Source organism: Alligator mississippiensis, chromosome 8 (genome assembly GCF_030867095.1).
Source record: "Alligator mississippiensis isolate rAllMis1 chromosome 8, rAllMis1, whole genome shotgun sequence".
In the NCBI taxonomy this organism is placed as follows: Eukaryota; Metazoa; Chordata; order Crocodylia; family Alligatoridae; genus Alligator; species Alligator mississippiensis.
Genome location: NC_081831.1, coordinates 56,293,425 through 56,318,880, shown reverse-complemented (window position 1 = coordinate 56,318,880; position 25,456 = coordinate 56,293,425). Strand labels below are relative to the sequence as shown.

General features: G+C 43.7%; 1 protein-coding gene across 1 annotated transcript in view; it reads left to right on the top strand.

The window, feature by feature from the left end:
- The window catches only part of LOC102572005 (connector enhancer of kinase suppressor of ras 2), a 116,052-nt gene that overhangs the window by 33,025 nt on the left and 57,571 nt on the right, over window positions 1–25,456 (top strand). The window contains exons 3-5 of the mRNA XM_059733117.1: window positions 1,504–1,552; window positions 2,866–3,041; window positions 8,049–8,122. Of these exons, the coding sequence (XP_059589100.1) occupies window positions 1,504–1,552; window positions 2,866–3,041; window positions 8,049–8,122 (299 nt within the window). The remainder of the gene's footprint in view (window positions 1–1,503; window positions 1,553–2,865; window positions 3,042–8,048; window positions 8,123–25,456) is intronic.

The following is a 25,456-nucleotide window of genomic DNA, read 5'->3' as shown; positions in this document are numbered from 1 at the left end:
TGAAGCAGTGTTTTTTTAAAAACACTGCTTCAATTTAGGGCGAAGTAAACCCCCATGTTGTGTACACCCATGTCAGACCCTGATCCTTATACCTGCCTCTCCAGCAGCAGGGAGGGAAGAGTGAGCTGCTGGCGGGCAAAGTGGTCCCTGAGCTGTGGAGGGGTGAAGTGGGGGGGTGCTTCCCTCCGTGGCAGTGGCCGCCCTCCCCCAAGCAGCACCTGCCCACAGGCACCTGGCTTGGGCAATCCTTGGGGGCATCGCAGCCACAGAGGGAAGCACCCCGCGCAGCTCAGACAGGCAGGCAGGCTCTGGTGGGGAAGATCAGGCTCACCACTTTTTTTTTTTTTCTTTCTGTGGAGCCTGCCTTCCTAGGCTGCTGCTGGGCTGCCTGCCTGCACGGCCCCTGAGCCACTCGGAGCCCGGTGCTTCCCTCTGCAGCTGTAGGGTAGGAAACTAAAACTCCTCGGTGGTGTTTTACTTTGCAGCACCCCAAAGTCATTTGCTGCATCCCAAAGTCATTTAAGGTGCATTACGCCACTAAATGTACTACTGCAGCTAGAACTAACACACAGTACAATGCCGAATGTGCAAACAGCAATGTCATTAAAGCAGTGTAAAAGGCATGTAACCCACTTTAAACCTGTTTTAAAGTTTCATCTACAAATGCTGTGACTGACTTTCTTGCTATAGGGATTGCCTGTATATTTATTTTCCACTTACCAAAGAATGGGAGTTATTAAAGCTAAAAAAATAAAATTGCATTCTGTTACTAAATTTTCAGTATTATTTCACTGATGCAGCAAGGCATGGCAAGGATATTATTAGAGAACTCATGTACAAGTTCTCATTGATGTGGCCTTAAAAACGAAAAGGAAAAATATGTTCCCCTTTTAATATTTTGGACTCAAATTAGTCTTTAAATAAATACTTGATTGTTTACACATATCTATACACAAACACTGTGTGTATAAAGTTGTCTATAATTTTATTATTCATAAAATGAGTGCATATATTATTTACCTGTATCATATAATACTTCTGAAATATCAGGAAATTCTTTCCCCAGTATTTGAAGCTATTAACTACAGTTTCTCTTGATTTGATGAGGCAATATGTGGCTAATTATTCCTAGTAATTCTGAAAGTAAATACATTAGTTTCTAAATATAATACTGCCTTGATTTGCTTGTGTAGGGTATTAATTTTATAGTGGTAGGAGAACAAGACTGAAATAGCCTCACAGACACTATAGTGATTGCTGAGTACCTCAGAATACCACTGACATTTTTTTGCCTGATAACTGTAATGTATATGTTGTTATTGTAACAATATTGTACAATATAATTATTAAATATTAAGAATTTTCCATAATTGAAATGACAAAGAAAAGAAAAGAAAATCATAGGCATACACAATAATTAATGAAGCACTCACTATATATCAGTGTGATAACTTGGTTTAATTTCACGCGCTAATACTCAACCACTTTTTTATTTCCTTATAGTCTTTCCACTACGCTTCCCTGAGAGTAAAAACCAAAAAATGGTCCAAAGGTAAAGTATTTAAGTTAATTTGGAAATTATAAAATTAAGTTTGGCAGTGGATGGTGCCTGAGCCACCAGCACTGATAAATTGGCAGATTTGGTCCTAATTCATGTGTTTCTAGTTTAAATACTAAGGTAGTATGGGTCTAATCCCATTAAAGTTAATGGGGAAACTTCCTTTAAAGTTCATTGAAAGAAAAATCTTGCCGTATATATTTTGCCATTTCTTACTATTCTGTTCTTTTATTCTTTTTTGGCCTATTTAAGAATATCACACTGCCCCTTTTATATTCTACTTGCTCTTTTGAGCCATTACCTAAAGACTTATCTTTTCATTGAACTATGCATTTTTAGTGCTTCTAAAGGTGACCAGGATGCCAAATTGTATTCCAAAAAGAATGAAATAGTCAGAACTTTGTTATCAAGTATGACAGAAAAAAAAGATGGTAATTTAATGCGATCTAAACTTATACTTCATCATAGCTTTAGGACCAATGTAATTAATGTGGCAATGTAAACTTGATTTTTCACAGTAGAACATCTAATGTTTTAATTAAATTTGCCTTAGGCTTTATGGAAAAATTATATGAAACTTAGGAGAAAAATCTGTTCTTACTAGTGTCCAGAAGACAGTGAAATTTCAAGGTAATCAAGTAAGGCAAGTTGAATTAATGAAAACAAAGGCTTTCTCTATTACCATTCATTTAATGGAATTTAGTAGTGCTAAAATATTGTTGATTAATTAAATTCAGAGTACAGTAGCATGGGTGAATGTATTTCTCCATTCTTACAGATCAGAATTATTGATGTTTCCTTGTTACTGAAAAAATAAATACACTTCTTTACCAGAACTTAACAGTTTTGGAGCTTGCTAAAAGAAAGAAATAAAAATTTACTGATGTATTGCTTGGGTAGAGATTTATTGTAATCTTATGCTACTATCAAGGTTCAGATTAAAGGACAAATCACAGTGAAGTTTTTGGTTTGATGGCTAATTGATGGTTCCAAAATATCATAAATTAAGTATTTGAGATTTTGGCCACCAGGAGCAGAACTCTACTGAGATAAAATAATCTGATGCAGATTTTCTTCTCTCTAAACAAAAAATAGAAACTGTCTTGAAACCAAAATCACAAGACATTTTGTGATTCAGAAATTGTACTCTGAGTGACCCCTTCCCTAATGCCCAGCTGAAATTGGAAAGGATTCCATTTGAAAGCTTCAATTTTGACTATCACTAGTTAAAAAAATAATGTATTTACATTTACAGAAATAGGCGCTCTCAGGGTCTGAGGTCTTTAACAGTATCTTCTCATTCACAGGGAGTTCTCTGACCAGTGGGAGTAGGAGGCGGATTTCCTGCAAAGATCTGGGGCATGGAGATTGTGAGGGCTGGCTGTGGAAGAAAAAAGATGCCAAAGGTTACTTTACACAAAAATGGAAAAAATACTGGTTTATTCTGAAGGATTCTTCACTATACTGGTACACAAACCAGAATGTAAGTACGCTTTGCAAGTGCCAAAATTAGCTTTGTAACTTCTGAAATAAAGGAATATTGCATGCAGGTTTGCCCTCACTTCCCCTCAGAAAAGTACGGTAGAATTAGAAAAGGTACAAAGAAGAGCAGCAAAGATGATTAGGGCATGGAGAGACTCCCATACAAGGAGACACTAAATAAGCTAGGATGGGGTGTCAAGATGAGGGTTGTTAGACCAGTCTGTGGGCCAGATCAGGCCACACTGGAGCCAAAGCATAGGGTCAGTCCAGCAGAGCACTGCATTCAGCCTGTACTCCGAGCTGGACCCCTGTGCTGTATGCAGTGAATGCTGTCCCTGCTCCAGGATTTGGTCTGTACATGGTACAAGGGACATGTACTGCATGGGGTGCCCTGCCAGTCCCATTCACCATGTGCAGAGCATGCTGCACGTGATGTGCAGGGCTGGACTGCCTGCATGCAGTACATGGAGCCCAGGCCAGCATGGGGCATGTGCTGCATGAAATGTTCCTCTAGATTGGTCCTGTGCACTTGCTGCAGTGCCCATGGACAGACTGGGGCCTGATTTGACCCAGCTCCAGAGCCAGTATACATGCAGCACATGCCCCCAACCCAACCCAACCCCTGTGCTATATATCACTCATAGAGTCGATCCAAGACTCACAGGCCAGATCATAGGGCTCCACTAGTCATATCCAGCCTGCAGGTTGTATGTTTGACACCCCTGAACTAGGATGAAAGGGTGACTTTATGAATCATGATCATATCCTGCCAAAGTAATGACTAATGTAAAGAAAGTAAATAGGGGTTTGGGTTGTAGCCGTGTAAATAAGAAAGTAAATAGGGATTTACTGTTTACTATCTCTCACAATACCTGCGCTGCTACATCCCCCTTCACCCCACCACTCCACCTCAGCCTGTCCCTCACCCCATGATGCCTCCATTTCCATTTCCACTGACTGGCTTTCTTGCCTGCATTGCATGCCAGGCTATCCTCTGGCTTCTTTACTATTCCTTCTATCCAGGATCAGGAGACACACCAACTGCATGTACTTCCTCAGCCTGACAAAGGGTGTTTCAACCCAAAATCTTCCTAAGATATATTTTTCTAACTCTTTCTGTTTTTTTTCATAATAAACATATAAACACAAGATAAGCCATCACACACCATGAGGAACATATATCCAGCATAACATCTTTACTTCTTGCTGTCAATTCCTTTATAAAAAGAAAGGCTCTGTAACATTTCCGTTTGGCTACATTCGATGCTGCTGGTGCTATTGGTGTTGAGCCAGCTAAGTTATTTTGACCTGCCGTTGTTTACAGTGGTGGACCAGTCCAAAGCTGTAGGGGAGGAGGAGGCCTGACAGAGGCACACTGCCATGTTGTGCAGAAGCCCCAGCACCAGGAAGGGCACACCTGAACACACACAGTCCCACAAGCACCCATGTCATGAGTTTTGCCCGCTGCGGCCAGAGGTGCAGGGGCCCAGAACCCAGACTCCCCCTGCACCTATCTCCTTTACAGCTGGCAGGCATTGTGGCCGCAGCAGGCCCTAGCAGGCCTGCAGTTTTCACCCCCCTGTGCCTTAACACACACACAGTGTCACCTATGTCATGAGTTTTGCTTCTCAGCAGTTTGAGGTGCAGTTTCCCAGAAACCCCTGCACCTATCACCTTGAAACTTCTCAGGCTTTGTGCCCTCAGCAGAGGCTACGAGCCCTACAAGCTTCATCTAAATCAGCCAAAAAACAACAAAGTTATAGATATTTCATTGATTCCCCATTATACCCTATGGCCAAATCTCCAAACTGCTGAACTTTTTCAGAATCGATTCGGAAAGCCTAAAGCTTCTAGTGATTTGATATGGCCTCCAAATCATTCAAATCATCTCCGAATCCGAATCATGATTTGAAGCTTTGCAGAGCCCTACCTGGTTGCCTGCAGGGCTTCCTGCAGAGCCACAGAGCTGCATGAAGCCCAATGCTTCACTCCGTGGCTGTAGACACAGCAAACTAAAACTCCTCGGAGTTTTAGTTTGCTGAGGAGTTTTAGTTTGCTGCACCCCAAGTCGTTTAGTGTGCATTATACTGCTGAATTTCCTACGGCGGTTGAAATTAATGCGCAATACGCCACTCAGGCATGCAAACACCGACACCATTAAAGTGGTGCAAAAGCATTTAGCCCACTTTAAAGTATTGTGCACACACACCCCTCATTTCATCTACACATGGCCATGAGTGCTAAATAGGACTTCCTAGGCTTCTAGGTGGTGGAATCTGTCAGCAAGAGGAGCAAGGGACAAATCAGTCTGAATAGGCCCTGCATATATATTCTTCTTAGAATGTGTTCTTTGTCATTTTGTGATAGAGGATACTGAGCTAGCAGGACCTGTGGTCTGTCCTAGTATGACATTTCTTAAGTCCTTATGTTCTATGCTATCTTTTACCAATTAATGATTTGCACATAGATTATTTTTATATTTCTGCTTGGAAGTAAGGCAGCAATACATGGCAGGGAAAAATCAGTTACAGTAATTCTTGTTGACATATTCAATAAACCGTGCGCAAGCCTTATGCAGTATAATAAAACAGCAAAAGTTACATGGCATTCTTTGTGAATTACAAGTGTCAGTAATAAATAATATTTCTTTTTCCATGCTTGATATAACTTAGGATAGCAGAATTTGTTTCTTTTTTGTTGTCACTCCTTAGATTAAATAGTATGAGGAAATTCAACCATAAATGTGAACTGGTTCATTTCTTTATTTTAAGCAGTAAACCAGATGTGAAAGCACAGCTCTTTAGAACTCTTGATCTGAGGCTTGGAGGTTTAATTTTCAAAATGCAGATACTGCAGTATTAGTCTGGAGTTTGAGCATGTCATTTGCAAAAAAACCCATTCTCGATGACATTTCACTTCATGGCATTTCATTTTAAATGCCACAGTGTTAACCACTAAAATTCCATTAATGCAAGCAGAAAAACTGCATAGATAAAAGCAAAGAATAAAATAAGCAAAGTGCGTAATGCTACTTTTCTTCTAATAGCAAAGCTTTAACTGTATTATCTATACAACACAACATAGCCTGATTTGATTACCAACTATTAGTGTGCATTTTGTATTTTAAGAGGTGGGCAATTTTATAAGCATCATTAGTTAAGTTCTTTCAAATCTTTTACATGCTACCCAAAATTGGGTTGTCTGGTTACGTATATTGAATACACTCAGGTCTTTCTTTATGCGAGGGTTGTGTTCCAAAAAACCTTGCATAAAGCAAATTAATATAAAGCAAAACCATTATTACATGTAATTAATAGGGATACATACCAGCCTCACTCTACTGCCCCCACAAACCATGACATATTTGAACAATACAATAACTGCTGCGTGGAGAGGCTGCAAGCTCCACGCTGCAAGCAGCAGCACATGCAGGGGGTGCATTGCCAGGGCAGCATGGGGCAGACTGGAGAGGCACCTGGGGGAGGGAAGCAGGGCAGCAGGGAATGCCAGCTGCTCACTGCTCCTGGCTTCACCCTGCTTCCCTTCCCTGAGTGGTGACACTCCTGCTAGGCGAGACCTTCTGTGTGTGGCCCCACTGTTCCCTGCTTCCCTGCCCTGGGTGCCTCCACAGGGAGCTTGTAGCCTCTCCACATAGCCCCGTTGTTCCCGGCCATGCCGGGTCACAGCCACTGGGCAGGAGAGGCACATGGGGCAGGGAAACAGGGCTGCAGGAAATGGTGGTTCCTCATCCTGCACTGCCCTGGGGACACGCCTTCTTTGCCTCCTGCTCTTTGAGGGGCGCAGCCCGGTGCCCCAGAAGTTGCGTGGCCAGGGCAGTGGGGTACGGGGCTCTGGAACCAGGCAGGAAGAAAAGCTGAGCCAGGTGCAGGATTGTTGCCAGGGCCCACTGTGCCTGTGCGTCCACCCCTTCCCCTTGGAAGTGTGCACAGCAGTGTGCAGCCAGCCCTCCCCCAATGAGCCACCAGAGGGTCCATCCTGGTCCCCACTGGGGCCCTGCAGCTGCACACTGAGGCCCCAGGCCCCAAGCACCCCCCAGCTGAACAGAAGCCCCAGCCCTGCCCAGCTCCCTTCCTACAGGGGCCTCAATTCCCCTCTTCCCCAACACTTACAAGCCAGAGCTGCCCTCGAGGCTACTTGGGGCCACGTGCATGTACTATGCATGCATGTGGCGTCCCCTGTCTCACTGCCTTCCTTCCGCTTCCTCCCAGCTCCCTGCAGGCTGGAACTCTGCCAGTCTGCTGGGAGCTCATTGCTGGCCGACTTTGCATAAGATCAGACTTTTCTTGCACAACGCAAATTTCTGATATAAATAAGGTTGCTGCCTATAAGCTAATTTGCACAAAACAAATTTGCATAAAGAGAGACCCAAGTGTAATAAAACAGATTCGGAGTATACATTTGTGTTGTGTGGATGTTTGCTTATTAACATGTATGGAAATGTGGTACCCTTTATTGATTTCAAAGCCATGAATCACTGATGATCTACAGAATGTTTATTTGCAATCTTCAGAAAACTGGCTGGCACAGGCCCTCTTGTGTTCCTCCTGTTAAATCATGTTACATAAAAAAATACATGACATGCTTTCTTAATTTTACTTTTCCAATATCTTAGTCACCCTTAGGAAGACAGGTGGTCTACCCAGTCATAAATGGGAAAGGTGTCCACAAAACAGTTTTGTGAAGATATAATCAACATTGAGAAAACCAAGAATCTCTCTGTACAGCTATTATTTGTTTAAATACTTTGCATACAGTTGAAAATAATCTTCACATTGTCTTTAATAGACTGGCATTACTGTAGCTCATTTTGGAAACTGACAGTTCAGCCACTTCTATAAAAACTCAGCAGCGCATGTTTAAGTAATGTGTTCCTTATTTTGACTACTAGTACTTGCCCTGGTTTTTAACCATAAGACCAGTTCTTATCTCTGTCTCTTTCTCAGCTGTACATTCTTCCTCACCAGCACTTCCTCTTCTGTTCTCACAGGATGAAAAAGCAGAAGGATTCATCAGTTTACCTGAGTTCAGGATAGATAGAGCCATCGAATGCAGAAGGAAACAGTAAGTGCTAATCAAGTTGTTCTACAAATAGAAGGATTGTGTTAAGCATGTTGTGTAAAGTAGGGCACTTGAAAAAGCAGACAGATACCAAGAATTCATAAATGCCTAGAAAAGGGAATTGTATAGAAAATGCTGAAACATGGTTACCTTATTTTACAGCCCATATAAGTGTTCCTTCACTTAAAGGATGTAACTTGAAAGAAATGGCATGAGCTGTAACACAAATAGAAATAATTATGTACCTCTCTCACTCGCTCACTGTTCTGGTACCTGTGTTCAGTGTTAATGAAATGAGTGAATCAGTATAAAAATGTATTTCTAGGCAACAGGAAAAACTTTCTTAAGTCCATGCAGCCTATAAGGATGGAACTACCTTCTTTCTGTAGAGGAACACTTAGTATCACAGAATAGGGTCACTGTAACTCATTATGCCTACTACAGTGCAGATGGGAGTAATATGTAGAAGGTGGTGATTTTTCATTTCATATTAAGTGTGTGAGATGTTCCCACTTGTTGTAATATTTAGGTTCCAAAGATTAATGAACTGCAGCTTGGTATCTCAACCTCTCCCTTGCATTGTTCAGCAGTATGTCACCATTACTTGCTTGTGTTCCCAATACAAACAAATCCATCTTTAAAGCATATTTAGTGATAGGCAGTTACTGACAGCATTGTAATTTACAAAATCTGTCTGGCCAGCAGGGCTGGTATTTGGACTGACAGCTGCTGAGTATAGAAGGATTAACACAAGAGTTCCAGTGCTTTGAGACTAGCACTTCACCAAAGTATCATAATTTATTCCAATCTCTCTTCTGCATACTGCCTATAAAATATTGAAAACTTCCTGCCTTCAGGAGCTGCAGAGAATAGCATTAATTCCATTATGAAATGGAACTGCCATTAGCAGTTTCATTACTAAAGCTCTCCTAGTTATAATTTAATGCCTCATGTATCTACACATAAAGAACATGGTATTGATCTCTTTGGAAAACGTTTCCTACAACTATAAATATGTACATAAGAAACCATTCATGATATTAATTAGAACAAGGACTATTGATGTAGATAACAGTTTTCCTCAGTTACTGATTGTTATCTCATCATAGCATTACTATCTCAGAAACAGACAGTAGTGTTGTACTTTGTACTGCTATTTTTCCTTACAGCTGAGGATCTCAGTGTATTAAAAATATGTCAATCCTCATAAATCCCCACAAGAGAAGTGAATAAATATTAGCAACAATCCAATACATAGTGTGGAAAATCCCCACTTTACTGATGGTATAACTAAGGCTTATAGGGCTCCTATACATGTGCAGGGAGGCTGCTCCAACAAACTGTAACTCCAGCGCATCAGAGCAGACTTGGTTAATCACCAGCTCCAGCAGAATAATCGAGTCTTCTGGGGCTGTGCAAAACAGCTATGTTACGTTTCGGTTTTGGATTCAGCATTTTGGAGGGACAGTTGTTCATTTCGGTGTTTCGGATCGCTGTCCCGTTTCAATTTGGCTGAATCTGTTTCAGAGTTCCTATGCTGTTTTGGTGTTCTGGCCATAGGCTATAATGGGGAATCACTAAAATGCCTCTAACTTTGTCATTTTCTGCCTGGTTTAGAAAAAAATTGCAGGGATGGTACCCCCTTCTGAAGGCATGAATCTTGCTGTGCTTCAAGGAGATAGGTACAGGCGCTTTTGTGAAAATGTACCTCAAACTGTTCAAAGCAAAACTCTCATCAATTGCCAGCAATGGCAGCCTGCTGTCATCCCACATGCAGATCCAGGGACTGTGTCCCCTGGGAGAGCTGCGGGTCTGGGCCAGACTCCTCCCAGGGGCTGCGGGCCCGTGGATTTGCATGCAGGATGACAGCAGGCTGCCACTGAGGGCTGGGACCAGTGCCAGCACAGAAAGACTGGTGCTGCCACTGGCCCAGCCAGCAATGGCATCCTGCTGCCATCTGCACGCTCCACGTTCTGTGAAACTAAGAAGAGGGACGGGGAAGAGGGGTGGAAGGACTGCTCTGATATTGACATCTATAGCTGGCCAGTGTCTGCAATCTGTCCCTGAGGTCCCTTCCAATGCCAGTGCTCTGGGGGAGGGACAGCAGCCTGCTGTCATCCCACATGCAAATCAGGGGGCTGCACCCCCCAGGAGGGCTGCAGGGCTGTGCCAGACTCATCCCAGGGGGCACGCGTCCCCAGATCTGCATATGGGATGACAGCAGGCTGCTGCTGCTGGCTGGGGCCAGCACCAGCACCCAAGTCCATTTGGCACACCCTGCACCAAGCACTAGGAAGACTGATCACAGCTGACAGCACCAGCCTGCTGTCAGTCACGTGCTCGGTGCGCTGTCCGGGAGCTTTTTTTTTTTTTTAAAGCCCTGCACTCACTGGCTGCAGGAGTGGTGATTGGGGCCTCTGAGCACTTGTGGCACCCATGTGGCAGCTGCCCCATGGTGCAGGTGCAGAGTAGCTCAGCAGGGTGCTGTGTGCTGTCTGGGAGGTGGGGCCACTTGCGCTGAGCACTGCTGGGCTCTGGGTGACTGCTGGAGCTGCCCCAGCTCTGGGACAATGTGTGACATCCTGCCAAGCCACTCTGAACCCACATAATGCAACAACTGCCGCGTGGGTGCCACATGGAGGGATGCAATCCCCCCTGCCCTCCATGCCCCGCACTGCATCGGGGGCCTCTCCCATGAGCCCTTGGAGGCCCTGATCAATGCTGCTGCAGCTAGTGAGTGCAGGATGAGGCAGGGCAAACATGGGGGCTTCTCCTGCAGCTCTTCCAGCTATGCCTGCCTGCTGCAGCTGGTGAGTGCAGGGCTTTAAAAAAAACCAAACTCCCAGACAGCAGCTGGAGCATGCAGATGACAGCAGGCTGGTGCTGCTGGCTGTGGCCAGCGGCAGCACCAGTCTTCCTGGCACTCAGTGTGTGGTGCGCCAAGCAGACTTGGGTGCCGGCGCTGGCCCCAGCCAGCAGCAGCCTGCTGTCATCCCACATGCAGATCTGAGGGCCCACACCCCCCAGGATGAGTCTAGCACATCTCTGCAGCCTTCCTGGGGGGTGCGGCCCCCCTGATCTGCATGTGGGATGACGGCAAGCTGCTGTCCCTCCTCCAGATCACTGGAACTGGAAGGGACCTCAGGGACAGATCACACACACTGGCCAGCTATAGATGTCAATATCAGAGCAGTCCTTCCACCCCTCTTCCCCCTCCCTCTTCTTAGTTTCTGTTTCCCTGCAAGCCCAGCTCCAAAACTCTGAAATTTTCTGAAACATTTCAGATGGTTTGATTTCATTTCAGAGATGTTTCAGAGCCTTCCATTTCATTTCAGATTCAGTGTTTCAGGTGCCAAAATAGGCCAAAATACCTCCGAGACAAAACAGCTGCTGAAATTTCGCACAGCCCTAGTAATTATCACCAGCTCCAGCAGATTAATCAAGTTTGACAAGCATTAGTTCAAAGCACCCCACCACCATTTTTCACAGTGGGGATGCTGATACACGTGACATTCCCGGCACTTGTAATTAGCATACCCCACCCCCACCTCCTGGAGCATGTCTATAAATGCCCACAGAGTTTAAGTGATTTAACTGAGTTCAAAGTGTCAGTGCACAAAATTAGAAAGGGCTTCTAGTCCTTTGCTCTAAACACTTCCTCCCAGAAAATTTCCAAAGTGTACAGACTCTGAAGGAAAGTCTGGGCACATCCAGGCGAGCACAGTCATGAGGTATGTGGCACCACAAACATGCTTGCAGTGCCACATGCTTTACAGCCTGGTATTCTCTGCATTGCAAGGGTGCACTGCCCGATCATGCGCTGCTCTGTTTTTTTCTTCTGCTAGATATCCAGGGGTCAAAAAAAACTGCAAAAAAACCACTGCAGCTGCCAGCCAGGCTCTGCCCAGCAGGATCGCCACAGCTGCAGACCTAGAAAGCCCCCAGGACCCCAGTTAAGGCTTCTGGGACCAGTCTAGCGCTGGCCCCAGCCTACCCTACCACCCTCAGGATAACTATCCAAGCGCCAAAGCGTGTGTGGCATGGTCATTCCTAGGGACAAGTAGCAGTGGTGCAAGGTGCACTGCCACTACTTGTCCCTAGAGAACCAAACTTTCACACACGTCTGGACATGCCCTCTCTGAGTCTAACTTCTGTTTTTTCACAACGTTTAGATTAATGCATTTTAGAACACAAATCTGCCATCCGAAATCAGCTGCAAATTTCCTTGGACATGAAGGGAAAATGTTTATGTCTATCCAATATTGAGAGTCTCTGTGTCTGCAGTCAAATAGTTTTTCAGTGTTGAAGGCTGTATAATAACCTTTTTAGAGAGTTACATGCTATTTGTATTTTACAATGTGAAATTTATTAAGAAATATAAAATAAGGGCTTAAAAAACAGTTGATCACTAGGCTCCACTTGATGTTAGTAGGTTTGGCTCTGGTGATTGGCATCCCTTCCTCCTTTTCATGGAGTTAGATGCTTCAACCCTATTAAGTGGCCCCACTAGCACTGTAGTGTAAGCAAGACAGCATCCTCCCTTAGAACACAGTTCTTAGAATGAATGGCTACCCATCACATACAAGAATGAAAGACCCATTTTGGGGGCACTGTCATCCAAAGGCTTTTGTTCGGTCAAAAGCCCCTTCATAACTTCTCATTTATGGTTATATGACTACCATCAAGGACAGGTAGTTTTCTAAATGCCCTTCTTGGGGTCACCCTCACAGAGAAGTCTGGAGGAAGCTATGGTACAATCATAACTATTCTTTTTTTCTTATGTTATCGGTAGACATGTCTTCAACTTGGATTTTCTTCCAATATGTCAGTGTAAAGACCAGTATAATCCTGGCATGAAATATGAAATATCTTCCTCACAAGCCAGTCAGCTGCTGATCATAATTGACACAATTATTGTCAGTTGGTTGAACAGTTGTTGTTGATAGTAGTAAAAATTATCTAAATAACATGAGTTTCACTCAGCAGCTTCCACGTCATACTGGTTGTGGACTTCCCTCAGACTAGGATCTTGAGGGCTTCCACACTCCTGGACCATATGGTTGTCAAGCTGCCCAACAGGCCCTGATGCTGGAAGAGAGCCTTGAGGGTTTTCTGGTTCTGTAGCAAAGTTTTCTAGGATTTTAGGTGCTCTGTTGTAGATCTAGAATCCTAGACCCTGAGATCCTGGCTCAAATCAATGCAGACCTGCCTGTAGGTCACTGAAAGTTTATTAACCCTAATACAGCTGAAAAACATTTCAGATTTGGTGAACAGACAACTACTTTCCATAGGGAACACATTTACTGTGTTGATATCACTGCATAGGATGACTTCTTACTAAGGCTTAGAGCTTCAGTTTCAGTTTTAAGGTCAGCATTTTGACCTTGGTGTCTTCCCCTTGGGTGAAATAAAGAGTTGCTAATGAAGGTCAGTTCCCCTTCCTTCCCTTCTCAGCCAACTCTGGGCCCCCTGTATGTATAATGCATGCGTGGGACTATCCAAACTCCAGAAATAAAATCATGGTGAATAAATTTCCAAAATCCCTGTCTCATAGAAACAACTTTACTTTGCATTTATTCTCTAAGAGCTAACACTTTTATGTTCTCCCATCATAACAAATAATACCTTTTAAAACTTCTGAGAAACCTAGCTTCCTTTACCTTCTCCCAAGACACGTCCTGAGACTCCAGTTATACCTAACATACCCTAATTCAAGGTCCTCCTACTCCATACAACTCCTAGCACCACTCCATCACTATTATAGGCACATTTTCCTTGCATGAAATATTCTGGAATTTGTATTTATCTTTCCTGTCTGGAGAGAACTGAGGATGACTTCCCATACCTAATTCCACCCAAAGAATAAAGAAGATAATTAGCAAAAAACAGCCTTCTGCCTTCTCTGGCTTTCAGAAAGTATTGAAAAATGTTGCTTTCTATGACCTGCTCTTATTTTCTTCCACTTCAGAATATTTCTCTCACTAGATAGCACTTTTTACTAAATAACTAGGAGATTTAGTTTGACCCAAAAAATCTGAAAAATTAGCTTGATCCTGTGTTACAGGACATACTCCTATATTTCAAGAGTAGCTCCATGAATCTTAGTCAAACTACATGACTGCAAATTGGTTTAAATGGAAAGAGCATCAGGCCTAAAAACTGATGTAAATACAGGTGCAGAACTGGTGGGGGGATGAGGGGGAAGTTAGTTGTACCTTACTTTGATTCCTGGTCTACTCAAACTTTAAAACCAACTGACTGGGCGGGGCAGCAGTATTTCTATTCAGGCAGTAATGACTTTTTAATGCTTTTGATGTTACAGCATTCACACTATACTTTCTTCCACCATTTTGTTGTCTCTTAGCCATTCCTGGTAATGTCTCTCTCCTATTTCATGGCCCTCAAGACAGTTTTTATCTTTAACTAAAAACCTTAACTGAGATATGGTAATATTAACTCAGCTTTAGAAATGACTGACAGCAAAGTAGTGGAGGCACTGTCAAGAAACTCAAGAAGTCTAGATTTTGTTTTATGAACCTGAATGAAATGTACATTTAAATATAATGACTACAGGACTAATGACACAATATCTTTTGACTATTCTGACTATTTTTGCCATGTTTGTTGTGTTTTCTCAAACTTGATTTATAATCTAGCAAATGAGTGCACATTCCAATAGTTATATATGTTTTTGCTTTGTTTTTAAACTGAATAATAAAGAACTAGCTCCCTATCATACTAATAAAGCTGCTAGTTTCTCCTAAACTGGAGACAAATGTGTTGTTTTATATGTTAGGATGTTCCACACAAAATCCTAGATCCACCCATGCGTAAATAAGGGCATAAGGAAAATAGACCTATTTTTATTCAATTAATTGTTTTGTGGATTCAAATCTTTTTAAGTAAGCAATTGAAAAATTACATAAAAGGGGCACTTCTTGTTACAGTAACTGGAGCTGAAATCACAATGCTAAATTTATTTCAGCAATCTTAAAGAACAGTCAGAAATAACAGTGGCAGTTATTTAGGGGACTGGACTACTTTCTTAAAACACCTATTGCGTTTATTCCAAGTCATTACCAAGCAAGGAATGCAGGGCTGGGGATTTTATTTATTGAACAAAGTCATCTTTGGTCTCATAGGAAAAAGGAATAGATGTTTCTCTTTCCACTGTTCATGCCAGGCATGGGAAAACTGTTTTACCAAGTAATTCTTACTGCTGTCCATGTTTTCATATTGAGTGTAATGCCCTTAAGAACATTTTGACAATGAATAATTACTGGATTACTATGCCCTACATAGTTTGATGCACTGCCTCTAATACAATTAATGCAGGTGCTTAATTTTATAAATGGGAGTCATGACATTGCCTACTCCAGAAGTAATGGTTTTAAGCTCTGATAGGCTTGCCTTTACAAGTGGAGGTTTTATACTGGAGGTTTTGATGTCACTGAAAGGTATCCCATTGTATACAAGCACATCATCAAGAATAACAATTCTCAGGTTAAAAGGGTGTATTAACTTAGGTGGAGCATTGCATTGATGCAGCTATACTGGTTTTCCTGGCCCAACTACCTCATTCAGAGCTTGTTCAGGTATCTCTGTGCAGTACTACACCATATGTAGATATACCCTGGTGGTCTTAGCTATTTGTTGACAATATAGAAATTGAGACTCAGAAATACTGGATTCTATTTTAGGCTCTGGAGTGGAGTGTGGTCTTTTTGGTAGAGACTCTTCTAACTGTTCCCCCAAGTTTACCTCTTAAGTTATGCCACCTCAAACTTCTGTCTCTTCTTCATACTTGGCTCCATGCTCCCATTTTCTCTTCTTATTTCATCCCAGTATCTTTATCAATCCAGTCCTTGTCTCTCTTTCCAGGCTCACTATCCAAGCCCCAACATCTACCCCTGTCCCATTGTCTTTCCTTTTGGGATGATAAATATTAATTCCTGGCAAAGGTTGAATCAGTGAGGGAATAGAGCATGTTTTGGTAGCCTGTGGGGATGGCATGTGGGGATTGACCAGCAAAAGGAGCAGCAACACACTTTAACATATTAATCAGGGTAGATTCTTGGGAGGCTGGAGATGTTAAGTAGTCTCCACTGAATACATGTGAGCTACAGTTGTTTAAGAAATTATAATTTGGCCTAAACTGGGGTATTTTCAAGGGGACAAAACACACATCCCTCATCGAAAATTGAGCCCTTGTCAAATCCCCTCCTCTAAAGTACTAATATGCTGGATCTGTTAAAAGAAGAGGTAATTAGTTTTCAACATATCAAATCAAGATATGTTTTTTTCTTAGAAATGGCCAAACCATTTTGGGTCAATCTGAGGCAAACACTAACTTGCACTCCTAATGGTTAATATTGTAAACTTTCACTCTTAATGGTTAATATTTTGCCAAGTTATAAATAACTGAAAACATGGTCAGATAACTGGAATGTTAGTCAACCTAATAATAGGCAGTGCTATTAAGACTGCCTGTAATATATAGCTCACGTTGACACCTCTTAATAAAAGAAGTTAAATATATTCAGTTTCATCAAAAACATTGCAAATAATATATCTGGCTTACATGCAAAAATGTAGCAAGAATAGTTTTTCTTCATCTTTGCTTTCTATTTTCATTACAGAACTAATAATTCTGTTAAAATATCAATAAAATATAAAGGGGAACATTAGGATTCTTGTCCCAGCTGTACCAGCACTGTAAGCCCTGATTATATTACTGCAGAGGTTAGCTTGAGTGTTAGAGTATTAGAGTGTCAGAGTTAGAGTGTAGTCTCAAAATATAAGTTGGAGCTGAAAAAAGCAGGCGTTAAACTCTGAGGTAAGTGAAGTAGACAATTCAGAATCAGTGAGTGTGTCTAACACATTCATTTACACCGACTTAAATTTACTGTGAAGTAAATTACTGCACAGTATGGGAATAGGCCAGAGTTTACACGTGCAGGTATTAAAGTGTATTAACACTGTGTGTGGACTGACTTGGGATTAAGGTTAGTCCCAAATCAGTCCACATACCTGTTACTGTGCAGTAAGGTGTCTACACGTGTGTTATTGAGCAGTAACTAATCAGGCATAAATTTGATACCTGCATGATGCAGGTATCAAATTTTTGCTGAAGCTGGGATAAGTCACCATATTTACTGTGCAGTACAGGCATGCATGTGTAGGCGCATTTCCACAGTGTGCAGTAATTTCAGTTACTGCACAGTAAACACACATGTGTAGACGCACCCAGTGGATCTCGGAGTATACAACTGGAGTTTGGTTAGATGAACTTTTTTATTTGACAAAGATCTTTTGGCTTGCCAGAGCCCATGTTCTGTTTGATGTCATAGCTTTCTATAGCATGTTCTTTGTCCCTTTTGTTCATCCCTAACTAGAACAATATATTATATTGCTGATAATCCTCATACAGTGATGTGAATGCAGAGAAAAATATTTAACCAGGAATTGAAAATATGTCAAGGTATTTCAAGAAAATGAAAATGATTAAACAAGGTCTGAAGAGACTTGTTACATCTGAGAATATTTCTACACTGTACTGCAGTGTATTGTAGAGATACCTGACCTAGCATTAAGCAAGCTGGTTTAGCTATTGGAAGCAGTCTTGAAGAGCTGTGTGTGGGCTAACTGACTTTCCTTCTCTCCTATTTGTAATGTGCCATTCACCATAGTGCTTTAGAGCAGCATTTCTCAACCCATGGGTCGCAACCCAAAAATGGGTTGCAAGAATATATGAAATGGTCACAAACAAACTTTAAAAATGGATTTTCCTTTAAAGAAGAAAAATATAGGAAACCATGGCTTTTCCCTTGTAGGCTGGCAGAGTTCCAGCCTGCAAGGGGCTGTTTGGGGGCCCCCAAGACCCACTCTCCTCCCCACCCCACACACCCACCCCCTGCCCCATACACTGAGGGGCTTGGGTATCAGATCAGGAGCGAGGGGCACCCGGTTAGGACTGGCCATTGATGTTTACAAATGGATCTTGGTACAAAAAAGGTTGAGAACCACTGCTTTAGAGCATCCCTACACTAAATAGGACTTTGTACAGACACCAGGGTCTGCCATCTTGCTAAAGCAGCAGAGGATTGTGCTGGCCACTTGGTGTGGACAAGCAGACTGAATTAAAAGGTAGCACATGGATAGTGCTCTGATGTTAAGATACCTGCCACTAAATCATTATGCTAACCATAAAAAAGCAGCAGAGACTCCTAGGTGAACCACAGTCTGCCTATTAGTCTATGACTTCTTTCATGTAGCAAGCAAAACAAAGCTATTGTATTGGTATCTTATTTTTAATGCATAAAATTAGCTAGTGTATGCCATCTAGTGGCCACCTGAAAATATTTCAATCCCTGTCATGGTAGTTTGAATGATGTAGCCATGATGCTCCTAGCAGTGTGAGGGGCGAGGATTTGGGGGGTAATATATTTTAATGGACCAACTGTATACTTGGAATAAAATTAGACAAGCTTTCAAATGCAAGTCATTCTTAGGGGTTGCTGGTGTATTTACTGCTTTTTTTTAACTGCAAAACAGGATTTTTCCAGTGGATTGACTTTCCTGACAATAATTTCATAGATTTCATAGACATTAGGGCTGGAAGGGACCTTGGAAGATCATCGAGTCCAGCCCCCTGCCCAAAGGGCAGGAAGTCAGCTGGGGTCATAGGATCCCAGCAAGATAAGCATCCAGTTTGCTCTTGAAAGTGTTCAATGTAGGCGCTTGAACCACCTCCGGTGGCAGGCTGTTCCAGACCTTGGGGGCTCGGACAGTAAAGAAATTCTTCCTTATATCCAGCCTGAAACAGTCTTGTAGTAGTTTATGACCATTCGATCTAGTCATCATCCCTTGGGGCGCTCTGGTGAACAAACGTTCCCCCAGATACTGGTGGTCACCCCTAATAAACTTATAGGTGGCCATCAGATCACCCCTGAGCCTGCGCTTTTCCAGGCTAAAGAGCCCCATGACTCTCAGCCTGTCATTGTAGGGTCTGCTTCCCTGACCTCTGATCATGCGCGTGGCTCTTCTCTGGACTCTCTCAAGCTTCTCCACATCCTTTTTGAATTGTGGAGCCCAAAACTGGACGCAGTACTCCAGCTGCGGCCTCACCAAGGCCGAGTACAAGGGGAGAATGACGTCCCGGGATTTGCTTGAGAAGCATCTATGGATGCAAGCCAGCATTTTGGTCGCTTTACTAGCCGCAGCATCGCACTGCATGATCATGTTCATCTTGTGGTCAATGATGACCCCCAAGTCTCTTTCTTCCATAGTGCTAGCCAGCATAGCACTGCCGAGCCTATAAGGATGCTGCGGGTTTTTTTTCCCAAGGTGGAGAACCTTGCATTTATCGGCGTTGAACACCATCAGATTCTCATCCGCCCACTTGCTGAGCCTGTCCAGGTCAGCCTGGATCACCCGCCTATCTTCTGGTGTGGATGCTTTGCCCCAAAGTTTGGTGTCATCGGCGAACTTGGCCAGTCCACTTCTGACTCCAGTGTCCACATCATTAATGAAGACGTTGAACAATATGGGTCCAAGGACAGAGCCTTGGGGGACCCCACTGGTCACGGGACACCATGATGAGTGACTTCCATCAATTACTACCCTCTGGGTCTGACCACGGAGCCAATTTTCCAGCCAGTGTATCATGGTGGGCCCAAGGCGACAATTGGCCAGTTTCGCCAAGAGGTGATCATGGGATACCAGATCGAAGGCTTTTTTGAAGTCAACATATATGACATCAATCTCTTCTCCCTTGTCCAGGTGATAGGTCACCTGGTCGTAGAAGGAAATGAGATTGGTCAAGCAAGACCTACCCGCGACAAACCTGTGCTGGCTATCCCTTAAGATGTTGGCGTCGGCCAGTCCATTAAGAATGGCCTCTTTAATAAACTTTTCTAAGATCTTCCCCGGGATAGAAGTCAGGCTAACGGGCCTATAGTTAGCCGGATCCACTTTCCTCCCTTTCTTGAAGATAGGCACCACATTGGCCTTCTTCCAGTCTTCGGACACTACACCAGAGCACCAAGAGTTTTCAAAGATCCGTGCTAGAGGCTGGGCTATGATGTTCACCAGCTCCTTGAGTACCCTGGAGTGAAGATTGTCAGGGCCACCTGACTTGAAGGTATCCAGCTTCTCAAGATGTTCCTTCACGAGGTCAGCATTAATGGAGGGCAGGGGATCACCCTCACCCGGACTTCCCTGTCCTGTAGCGGGCATGGGCATCCCATGGGACTGATGAAAGACCGACGCAAAGTACCCATTTAATAGGTTGGCTTTTTCCTGGGCGTCAGTTGTCAGTTGCCCCATTTGGTTCAGCAGGGGTCCAATGTTGCCCCTGCTTTTCCTCTGGCTCCCCACATATCTGAAAAAGGACTTTTTATTGTCCTTGATGCTCAAAGCTAGTTGGAGTTCAGTTGCAGCCTTGGCTTTCCTGGTATGCTCCCTGCAGGACCGGACCAGTTCAGAATAATCCTCCTTGAAGGTGAATCCCATCCTCCATCCTTTGTAGGCCTTTCTTTTTAGCCTCAGGAGGTCTGCTAGGTCCCTGGAGAGCCAGGGGGGCTGCTGTGCCCTCTTGCTGCCTTTCCTCCGAGATGGAATAGACTTAGTTTGTGCATTGAGGATTGCTCCCTTGAGGAGCAACCACTCTTCTTGAACTCCCCTCCCCCTGGGGTCATTGTCCCTTAGGGCCCCACTGACAAGCCTCCTGAGCTTGTCAAAGTCGGCTTTCCTGAAGTCAAGGACTTCCGTGTTGCTGACTGACTTGCCAGCTTTTCGGCGGATGGTGAAGGTGATCAGCTCGTGGTCGCTGTCACCCAGCTTCCCATCCATCACTAGGTCGCCGACTAGGTCATCCCCAGTAGCCAGTACCAGGTCAAGCAGCGCTTTGCCTCTCGTTGGCCCATAGACTTCTTGAGTCAGGTAGAGGTCATCCATGCACGAGAGGAAGCTTTGCGACCGCTCGGATTTTGCTGAGCGATCCTTCCACGAGATGTCCGGGTAATTGAAGTCACCCATGACAACCATGGTCCTGGAGCATGCGGCCTCAGCCAGTTCCCAGGCAAACTCCTGGTCAAGCTCAGGACTTTGGGTGGGAGGTCTGTAGTAGACTCCCACCATTGTGTCCCCTGTGCCATGTTCCCCACAGATTTTAACCCAGAGGGTCTGCAGTCATCCACCCTGGTCACCAATATCGGCTTGCAGGGACGTGTAGCTTTCCTTAACATAGAGAGCTACACCCCCGCCCCTTTTATCTACACGATCCCTCCTATACAGGGTATAGCCATCTATACCCATGGTCCAGTCATGGGTGAAGTCCCACCAGGTCTCCATTATCCCTATGACATCATAATTATTTGCATTGAGCAGGAGGATGAGCTCCTCCTGCTTATTCCCCAAGCTCCTGGCATTTGTGTACAGGCAGGCAAGTGTCCCCTGGGGGGCTCCTTCCTTGCCCACAGATTTTACCAGGGCTGGGGCAGGGGTGGGTTCCCTTAAGTGCCTTGACCCGCTGGCTTTGCAACGGTTGCTCAGCAGGCCAGCAGTGGCGGTAGTCCCCCCCCCCCCCCCCCCGGTCCCCTAGCGGGCTTAGTTTAATAACACATACATACATAATGTTAATAACACTTGTGCATTCACCATGTTACCCCAACTGGCACTAATAACTTATGTAGTGGAGAATTTGATCTCATCACTTCATTAAAATATCACAAGTTTTAGTCATAATGGACTGTGACACAGTTATACCTGTCAGCAAAGGATGGGTGAGTAATCAGTGAGATGAAAGGATAATGTCTGAGCAGTAAATTAGCACTGTCCAAACTGTTAATTCAAGGCCTAGATACCATTTAAGTTCTACTTTGGGGGCTTACGTGGCTTTAAATTCACCCTCTATCCAAGGATGAATTCCAACTCTAAAAATGACTCCTTTGCCATTGGGGAGGAATCTGCACAGGAACAAGGTTCTATCTTTTTATACTACATACACAATTATTTTCCTCCAGTTTATTTGTCTTGGGGATCTTGTTGCTTCATGCCTTAATAGTAATGATGGAGTACAGAAAGAAATCGGCGAGACAGATTTCCACAGCTTTGATCATTATCTCTGACATTCTGAATAACTGATAATAGATAACAGAACATTGTCATTTACATTAGGCTGTGAACAGCATAACTCTTCATCTCAGCTTTTTTTCATCATGCCAAGTCTACCATTTCCTGATCCAGTTCTTAATAATTCTGATTAATTTTCCTGCAGGAGTGAATATTCTAATCTAAATACTGCAAATTGTTAATCCCAGAATATTTCAAAGTTAATCAAAATAGTAGATTCCTTCATTCTCTGACATAAGGCCAAATTCTGTTTTAACTTTCTGTGCCTCGGTAGTACTTACAGCCACATAAGTGTAATTTTTGGCACTTACAGACTTTAGATTTTGTTTCCTCTTGCAGAACTGCACTCACCCTGTACCTCAGGCTCAGAAGATTCACTGTGACTGCCTATGGCAAAATAGAAGTAAAATTGAATTTTGCCTATGGCAAAATCTTGGCTGAGGTAAAATAGAATCACCTGGGTACACATATAACTGCATGGAAATCCTTGCAACTTTAGCTGGAGAAAAACCATAGCAAGTGATTTGTGACATTGCCCAAAGAACTTGATTATGAGAGTACTTGGCTGCAAAATGGGAGATGCAGGTTTCCCCACTCTCTGAGTGAGAGGGGCTAGAACCCTGGTCTTCCTCCACCTGGCCAATTTTCCTTGGCACTAGACAACTGGGCTAAAAGGCAGAGGATCTGCCTCCTCCTCCTCCCTGTCCCTTCAGGTACTTACACGTTTACCTGGGTGATCCTGTTCTGCTACAGGTAGAGACAGGATTTGGCCCTTGGACTAGGACAGTGCTATTCAACTTCCAGGCAGGCAGGTACTGCAGAGCTATAGGCTACATGCCAGAGAGGCCACGTGCAGTGTGGATGAGCAGTAAGGTGCCCCCCTCAGATCCCTCCCACTACATGGGCTGCCCAGCATGCCCCACAGTATGAGCAGCCTTGCTCCCCCCTTCACCCATCTATGTTCACCATGTGGGTATGCACCCCTGCATCACCTGCAACCCCACTGACCCCTGCCACACACATAGCACCTATCCCCCCCCACCCCCAAGCCACACACACCATCTACCTGCTACCTTCTTTGCTCAGCTCAGGCATTCCTGCTTCCTTCCAGCCACTGGGGCAGAAGCAAGCAGGGGGAAATGGGGAGTGGCAGCCAGGCAGGAGCCCACAGATCACATGCCACTGTGGGGATGTGCAATCCATGGGTCACCAATTGGATAGCCCTGATCTAGAATATTCTCCATAGCATGATGATGAAAATATAACCCGGATAAAGTCATTGTTGCTCTCAGTAGGTTTATATAATTGTTCAACATGAGAGGACTCAGGATGAGTTGTGTATGCATTATTTTCTGTGCTATATTCAACCAATCCTGAAATGTACTCCATATAACCAAAGTTATAGCCAGGATGATGCCAGGGTGAGAAAAGAATAAGGATTATTGATCTCAGATCTTTGCTAATGTAGCTCAGAGGCACTCCACTGAAGTAAGTGATGCATGGTTGACTCATAGAATCATAGAAGTAGGGTCGGAAGGGACCTTGTAGATCTTCAAGTCTGACCCCCTGCCTGGGCAGGAGGGAAACTGGGCTCAAGTGACCCCGGCCAGGTAGGCATCGAGCCGCTTCTTAAAGACCCCCAGGGTAGGAGCCAGCACCACTTCCCTTGGAAGTTGGTTCCAGATCCTAGCTACCCTAACTGTGAAGTAGTTCCTATGGATATCTAATCTAAACCTACTCTCCAACAACTTGTGGCCATTATTCCTTGTTATCCTGGGGGGCACCAGAGGAAACAAGGTCCCCCCTAGTGAGTTTATAGACAGTCACAAGGTCCCCCCCTCAGCCTTCTCTTGCGAAGGCTGAACAGGTTCAGGTCCCGTAGCCTCTCATTGTAGGGTCTGCCCTGCTGTCCCCTGATCATGCGGGTGGTCCTCCTCTGGACCCTCTCAATGTTGTCCACATCGCTCTTGAAGTAGGGTGCCCAGAACTGGACACAGTACTCCAGCTGTGGCCTGACCATGCTAGCCAAAGATTTAATAGCTGCAGTGGGAGTTGATGGACCACTAGGAATGTGGGATAGGGCTGCTTTCACTCAAGCCAGTCTAATTATCTCACAGGAAAATGGTGCAGTTAAAATGCTGTTTGAGTTCCATGTACTTAAAAAGGTGCAAAGATTAAGTCACACCATTAGCGCAACCTAAACAGTTTTACCAGCTTCTTACAAAAGGAAAGGCCGTTTTTGATCTAGTCCTAAGTAGCGCGTGAGATTTGATGTAAAAGGCAGGTGTTACTGAGCTGGTCTGCAATAGTGACCACTATGCAATTGCGTTTGACATCCATATAAAAAAAGGAGACAAGAAGAAAAGCTACTACAGTAGCTTTAAAAAGGCGATACGAAATCTTACACAAAAATGAGGAAGCTAATTAGACAGAAGTTAAAAGGGCCCCCTAAGAAGTTGAAGAACTTGGGTGTCACAAAATGAAACTAGTAGGTAGTAAGTTTAAAACTAATAAAAGGAAATTCTTTTTCAAACTGTGGAACTCATTTCCATCAGATGTTGTGGAAGCTGACGGTTTAGCTTCCCAAGGGATTGGCCAAATTCTGGGAGAAAAGATGCATCAAGAGCTAATGAACATGGGAGTTAGGATTAAAGCCTCTAAATCAAAACTTCCTAGACCTTAAATTCTGGAGGCTGTGAGAGAGGAACAGCGGGGAAAAAACCCTGGCCACATCCAGTTCACTCTCCTTTTCATCATCCACTCTCTGCCGCTGTGTAAGAAGATACGGGCAAAATGGACAGTCTGGCCCTGGGCCTGGCAATTCTTATGTTCTTATGTACTTTAAAAAGTACAATATTAAGTCACACCATTAGTGATTTAGTGAATTAGCAGAATACATTTCATAGCAGGAAGCTGAACCAAAGTATATCCTTTTAGTGGGTATTTTTAGATAGGTATCCATTAACTTTGAGGCATTAAGCTTCCTGCCTCCCCATGGTTTTCCAGATAATTGATTTAAAAGACTAATAATAGGATAAAAAGACTTTCACTTCTATATATAGCCTGCTTCTGGTAAGCAACCCTGGTATTATCAGATACATTTCTTAATGACCTCTGATATAACAGTCCTGGTCTTGGTGCATAATTGTCCACCTCATTGGCACCCAGGTGTCAGAAAAATCAATGACTGAGTAAGCAGGAACA